This window comes from Xiphias gladius, chromosome 11, assembly GCF_016859285.1.
Source record: "Xiphias gladius isolate SHS-SW01 ecotype Sanya breed wild chromosome 11, ASM1685928v1, whole genome shotgun sequence".
NCBI lineage: Eukaryota > Metazoa > Chordata > Actinopteri > Istiophoriformes > Xiphiidae > Xiphias > Xiphias gladius.
The window spans coordinates 10,726,055-10,733,042 of record NC_053410.1 but is presented as its reverse complement, the minus strand read 5'-3'; the positions used below and the strand labels follow the sequence as shown (position 1 = coordinate 10,733,042).

Genomic DNA, 6,988 nt, shown 5'->3' with positions numbered 1-6,988 from the left:
TGAATCAAGGGAGTTATTAGGCACATGTTTTTCCCAAATTGATCTCAGCTGAGTGAAATTTTGTTTTATTTATTTAATGGTCTAGCCAGGATATTTTTGTATGTCTATCAGGTTTAAGGGTTTGTATCTGATCTATCTATTCAGCTATTTCCGTTATGCAACATTTCGACATACTCAACTTTCTGTTTGGCCTAAAAATCTGTATTTGACATAATGAACTGTAATAGCTGGCACAAAGTCAGTTGACACTGGAAAGATAGCGGCTGCGCTGCCTTTCAGCATGGTATGTAACTTAAGGGACGTGATGGAATCTCCTCAGTAAACGGTAGAATATACAAGATGCATTTTCACACGTTTTCTGCATTTAAAGCTCATGAAACACAACAAACCTTCAACATCTCAGATCTCCAGCGAGAAATTTATGGTATTGAATAAAGTTTTTTTTTCGGGACAACTTCTACTTTGTCAGACTGGGTGAACCCCTTGTGCCCTGACATCGCTGTTGTGTGAAGTCAGCCAGTGCACTTGTCTTCCCTGCCTTCCTCCTCTGCTTTTTTTTTTGTCCTTCCTACACACTTTGGCTTAATCACAAGGTCTGTACACAGTGTTTCGAGTATGGCAGGTTTGTGTCTGCCTCTCACCCACTCGCTGAGTCTCCCTGGGAGATGAGGTATACGCACACCTCCAGACTGGGGATCCTTCCAAACTTTCTGAATGCTTTCCACTAATTGCCCTTGGTTGGCGTGCTCTGTGAGTACAGCGTTATGGTAAATGCAGCTTTTGCCCCCCTCGGTGAATAATAAAAACCAATGGAGGCAGCTTTGATGGATGACAAGTCATTATTGTTTCATGTTTTTGACAGAGACAGAATAGATATTGTTTCAGGCACTTGTTATCAAAGTAGGCGAAGGTAAAGAAGTACGTTAAACAGAGAGTTTGTGAAGGATAGATGATAGAAATGCGGTTCATGATGAGGGTAAGGAGGATGCAGGATGAAGATTCCCAGAATCTTTTAGTACTGTCACACCTGCCTGAACGTGGTGAGGTAGTGCCTGCTTTCCTCTCTTTTTCCTGGCTCCTTTCTTCTTTTCCCACTTCTTCTAGCAGCTCTGCAATTAAGAAAGCCTTAAACGCTCAGCCCCGATGCTTTTGTAAAAAGTCTTTGTTCTGCTGCCACATAAACAGCAGCAGTGGTGGGTGGAACACATCTTAAATGATTTTTAAAATTAATTATTCCCTCTCCTTGACTTAATCAGCGTGGGCGAATGAAGTTGTTAAGATTTTGCAGACCGTCTTTTGGTAAAGCATTGATGGACTGTCTATACATCACTTCAAGTCGTACAGCAATGGACATTAATAAATGTGTAAGAGGAAACTTTTTGAGGTTTTAAAATGTCAAAATGCACAGCATTTATTGCAATATAACCACAAATGTATTTAGCAAAAATCAGACACAGTTTTGACAAAAATAAATAGATTTTATGCCTTTTAAAGGCTTCATACTGTCACAGTAAATTAAAAGTACAACATCCTGATTTGCCAGTGTTGTCAAAATTAATCATTTTTTATAACCAGGACGTCACACGGCTGCTCATATGTCACGAGCTGGAATGTTAATTACACATCACTGAACAGTGGCTACCACATTCAAATAATATTTCACCCTGTTTTTCCAGATGCAACAATACAATTTGGTGGTATTACAAAATAAACATTACTTAAAACTTTCCCACAATGTGACCAAACTGCATAACAGGCTCTATCATCACACCTAACCACACCACAGAATACCAAGAAAATGACAGAATGTGAAAGGTTTCCTCTGTTGTGTTTTGATTAAATAAGCGAGTTCATAGTCTAAAAGGCACTTTAGAACTCCGGCCTCACAGCTACAACGTACAGTTATTTTGATTAGACCGCCAGTGCGGTGCACTGCTCGGCTTTCTACCACATGACTGTACTGCTAAAATCATCATCTGTTTTAAATCCTTCCGTGAATACATACAGTACTTTAACCAGGTAGAGAATTAGCGTTGAGGTCAGAAGTTATGCTTGAATTTCAATCAAGAAATTCAGCCATTCAGTTCAGGTGGGATGTAAAAGCTCTTACACTGAAAGGCCCAATCTGTGATTTTTTTTGAGACACAGAGATTATTTACAACTATACTGATGTGTAATGAAAATACTCTTGGTTTTACTCTTGTGTTAATACGTTACTCATTTGACCAATCTTTACACAGCATCAGAGAATGTCAATAATTAAGATTTAGTTGTTGTCTAGTTAGTCCATGTATTAGACCTGCTGATCAATCTGGGAGCGATAGCAGGCTCATGTGTTCTGAATTTTGGAGTTTGATCTACTGTCTTGTTCACATTTGGATTACAGTTTGTACCGTTAATGACACAATTAACAAGTTAGTCACCATAATGTTGCTTTCCATGTTACACAGGCTAGTTGACACAAATTTAAGAGTGTGCTACAAACTATCTCATTAGAAAATGCCATTCTTTTGCAGAAAAAGACTGTGTTACACTTGTATTAATTACTCAATGCCATTACAACCGACACACACAACCTAAAATTGGTCAGTCTATTCTCTCATAAAGGATAAGGCGAGTAATATTTTATATTTTTCATTGCATTGATCCTACTGAGTCATTACCTGTGTTGCCAAAGCCAGATAACTTGTTCCTCTGTGCCACAGAGCTCCATTGTTGTCAAAAAACGATTAAAAACACATCTCTGAACCATGCCACTGCACAGGGTGCCATGTTCCTTCGTTACCACGACCATGGATGCTGTAGTTAACTGTGAGTTAATCCCATGTACACAGTCCTGCTGCTGCAAATATTCACCAGTGCACCAAATCTACTGCTACAAGTAGTCCCCTACAAATGCACTTTTTACTGCTGTTTAAGGAACATTTGCAAAAAAAAAAAACTGCAGAGGCCAGCCGTGTGAGGAAATTATTTTGCCTTTTTAAAAAATGAAAGTTTTTAAGACTTATGTCCTCAGTAGGTACAAATGAGTGTGGGGCTGAGTGCTATAGACAGGCGGGGAAAGTAGGAAAGTATTCCAAGACAAATGAACACATTGTTGGTTTGGGTCTTTTCATGGGATTTGTTGATAATAAGAAAAGTACAGAATATTGCCAGCCTTGTCCCTCAGCAGGTAAATAGGTGACAAGCTCGTTCACTCCGATATTATACCCTCACAGAGAGGTCAATCTATGGCCGAACCCCCTATTCTTATTAGTGTTCACCTCAAAGTAAGATTTCAAATCCAAGCCACCTTTAGCTTGGTAAAGTACCCTAACTGTCTCTGAAAGTGATGACCTTCACTGGCCAAGCGGCTTGTTGGTAGGTGGCTGGATGCTGTTGGTTGTGTTGACGTTGTTTTCGCTCCTCCCTGCGTTGTTCTCCATCCTGAGGGAGGAGGAGTTGAGTGGACTCCTCTTGAGGACTTTGTTAGCAAGAAGGCTGCAGGTCTTCCTGTACTGGTGGCGCAGCAGCGAGTAGACAAATGGGTCACTTGCTGCCTTGCTGTAGGCCAGACATTTGGACAACACACCCCAATGGGGGCTAATGGGCCCTGGGCAGAAGAGCTCTACAATTCTACCTCAAATAAAGCAAAAGAGGGGGAGAAAAAAGTCACACACCATCAATGAGCAAAATGCAGCAGCTGAGCCATTCCTTAGATCAGTGTAACTGGAGTGGAAGACATCCAAAGCAAAGGAACCCCTCCCCCCGCCCCCCCTCCCGTGCTGTAATTTTGCGAAAATGTCATCATTTCACTTCACTGAAATGTCATCACTGTGTTGGGCAATTTGAACTGATGAGGGTCAAGTCATTTTTGCTGCTTCTGAACTTCTCGCTTATTAAAATCATTTTACGCTGAATCCAGTGCCTGACACTTATTTTGTCGTAATAAACCAGATTAAAGCCGAGACAAAGTGAAAACCAACCGGAGTATTGTTTAGCTGTTAAACCTGTCTTCTTAATTAGTGTAATCACCTCCGGTCTATTGTGTCTCACCACTACACAGCCCCTAATTTGTTTCCTTTCTATTTCCATACCACAAATCTAACAGTTTATGACAGGTTGCCACCACTAACAGTGGGGCTAATACTAATGAAAGCCAATGCGATGATCACTGACTCACCTGCTATCTCTCCCTTTCTCTGTCTCTCTCCTTCTCATCTCCCTAGATAATGAGGCTCGGTGACAAGGAATAGAAATGTGTGTAGAACCAATAATCTATGACATTATGAAAAGGAAGCGGTTAAAAATGTTAAAATTGTTACCGGATAACAAGACAGAATTGAAAATAATTACTGCCATCTGTATTCACACAATGAGCCAAGTATAACCACATTAGAAGCCACAACGACGTAGGTGAAAACTCAGACTCTCTCTGTCAAATAGATTAATCCTTGGGAGAGTTGTTCTACTTATTAAGCTGAATGAGGAGGATAATTTGAAATCTTATTGCTGAGCAAAGACAAAATGTGCAGCATTCAAATGTAGTTCACCAGTCTGTCTCCTTGACGCCCGCAAGTTAAGCATTTCTTTTCAAACTTGTGATCACAATACAGGAAAGGGCAAGAAACTTTCACACGTTTTGATGATATTGTACACATTGTTACATACCTCACACACGCACCCCCCCCGCCCCCACTCGCAGACCCCCAATACAATATGATAAATGTCTGCCCACCTTGTAATGACATAAGGGGTGAAGCACACCACAAATGTGCCGATGAATGTACTGATCTTCTTGGTGGCCCTCTGCCTCCTCCGCCTCTGCTCATCCAAGCATTTCTGGCGCACACTGCCAAAGCACACAGGTACCATTATCTACCCAGGAGGCATGATCAGAGACATGCAGACATAATGGAAACAGAGAAAAACATGCGGCATGCACGTGAAGAGAAGCACTGAACTGTGTGCGCTTGTCTCTGTGGAGTGCATTCGGAGAGACCACACCGCACGCATATCAACTATGTAAATGGACAGCATTTCAAAGTTTATTTGAGTCGAAGTCAGGGTGGATGCTAAAATGATATCAGAGGCAAACTTGAGGAAGGCCCTGCTGACATTAATGAGACATGATAATGTAACTGACTGACAGCAGGCTGGACAGAGTCAAATCATCATCTATGGGAAAGCTCTAGAAAGTTAGTGCATATGCTGTATTTTTTTAAATTAGTTCAAAGTCTACTTTGCACAGTATAGGGCTTCTGCTGACTGCAACTATTAATTTTCATTATTGAATGATATTACATTTATTTTTGCAAAAAAAATAGCTGATTACTTGGTTAATAAAATATCAGAAAATAGTGAAGAATGTGTCACAGGTGCCAGAATCCGAGATGACATCTTCAAATTGCACATTTTGTCCAACCAACTGTCCAAAATCCCAAAGGATATTTCATTTAAAATGAAATAAAACAGAGAAGCAGCTGAATTGTTTTGTGATTCTGATAAATACGCTGATTATCAAATTTGATTATTTTTTATATATATTGTTATCAGTTCAGCAGCGTTTGCAAGGCAAAGAAGAGGAAAATCAACCGGCATCGTCTCCCGTTCATGTTTTATATGAACACACTAAGTGCAGGGTTTCTGGCGTAATCACCGCAAAATGAAAGGGAAAGATGCCAACGCGCTTTAAAAGGACAAATGGATTAGACTGCATGCCCTTCCAGCGATTGTTTACCTGGGGTGAATGTCCACAAGCAGCACCAACGTCTGCATAGTGATCACGTCGATGCGTTTGCAGTGAAACCTCGCAACCTTCAGCACTTTCAGGTACGTTACACACAGCACGATCAGCGTTAGGAGGAAAGTGAGCGAGTGCAAAGCCACGGTGAAAACCACGAACTGCGCCCCGGCTTCCCTGGCCCTGGCATTGCAGAGCGTGCACGACGCGTAAAGTTGGTGGTACCCGACCCAGGAGCGGCAGGTGGCAACTGCGGAGAAGCAGAGTGAGTGTATCCACGTGTATCCGAGCGCGATCACCGCATCCCGGTGCCGTACTCTCGAGTGGTAGCTGAGCGGGAACACCACCGCTAACCACCTGTCGATGCTGAGGGCTGCCATGCTGAGCATGGAGTTCGTGGTGAGGAAAGTGTCGAGGAAACCCACGACTTGGCAGAAGCCGCTGCCTCCGGGGTGGCCCGTGGTGACGAGCCCGACGAGAGTTAGTGGCATGCTGGACACGCTGAGCAACAGGTTGCAAAACGTCAGGTTGAGAATGAAAAGAGCGGGCACCTGCCTGCGGATCTCCGGGTTGTAAAGAAAGCAGATCAGCACCACGACGTTGGACAGCAGCGACACGAAAATGATCCCCAAAACCAACACGGAAGTAACTATATCCGCCGCGTCCATGGTGCCTCCTCTCAAATATCCAGACTTTTGACGAGCGCATCCACAGTCCTGATGCAAACTGTCATCGCGGGTAGCCGCCGCAGCAGATGTGGGTCCAGCACGTTCTCATGCTCTACCTCCCCGGGCTCCAGATGTCTTCAGTAAACGAAGCGGCCCCTCCAAGCGCGTCCGGGACGAGGTCGCGGGGGACTCATAGAGAGAAATCTCCACCAGGATACTACCGGGAAACCTGGAAGTCCGTTTCATGGGAAGGGGGTCACAGCGGGGGACTTTGCTCTCGTGAGGCGCTGCGGTCGTTTCCGAGCACCCTGGTCATGCCGCCGGTCTCCCGGCTCGGGGCTTCCTGGCTGCGCAATTGCGCGTTGACAATGACGGGCGGCTTTGAAAAGGGACCCGAAAGTAGTTCAAGCGTTTGGGCTCTGTGGCCACTCATGCTATCTCCTCTGCCCGAGACCAAGGCGCGCTGCTTCCCCCGCGTTCAAAAAATAGCTTTTTAAGTGTAAAAATAGAAGCGCGACGCGCGATTGCGTGGCTGTCGGTAAAGCTGATGTCATGAGCGTCACGTTGATCACAGCAGTTCTGGTGATGAGCTGTTTTG

At 43.6% G+C, this 6,988-nt stretch overlaps 1 protein-coding gene across 1 annotated transcript; it reads right to left on the bottom strand.

Annotated features, from left to right (window-relative positions):
- Nucleotides 1–3,024: 3,024 nt before the first annotated feature.
- Nucleotides 3,025–6,390, bottom strand: LOC120796676 (G-protein coupled receptor 26-like). Its single transcript, XM_040139716.1, has 3 exons — nucleotides 5,720–6,390; nucleotides 4,718–4,831; nucleotides 3,025–3,615 (listed from the first exon to the last, which is right to left on the bottom strand). Exons 1-3 carry the CDS (start codon nucleotides 6,388–6,390, stop codon nucleotides 3,339–3,341), a joined length of 1,062 nt encoding a protein of 353 aa, XP_039995650.1. The 3' UTR covers nucleotides 3,025–3,338.
- Nucleotides 6,391–6,988: the final 598 nt, after the last annotated feature.

Excerpts from the sequence above, each read along its gene's own strand:
- LOC120796676 (XM_040139716.1), bottom strand. The coding sequence starts at position 6,390 with ATGGACGCGGCGGATATAGTTACTTCCGTGTTGGTTTTGGGGATCATT. Across the intron at positions 4,832-5,719 it reads CTTGTGGACATTCACCCCAG|TGTGCGCCAGAAATGCTTGG; the intron begins GTAAACAATCGC and ends GTGCTTTGGCAG. Across the intron at positions 3,616-4,717 it reads ACCCCTTATGTCATTACAAG|AATTGTAGAGCTCTTCTGCC; the intron begins GTGGGCAGACAT and ends TATTTGAGGTAG.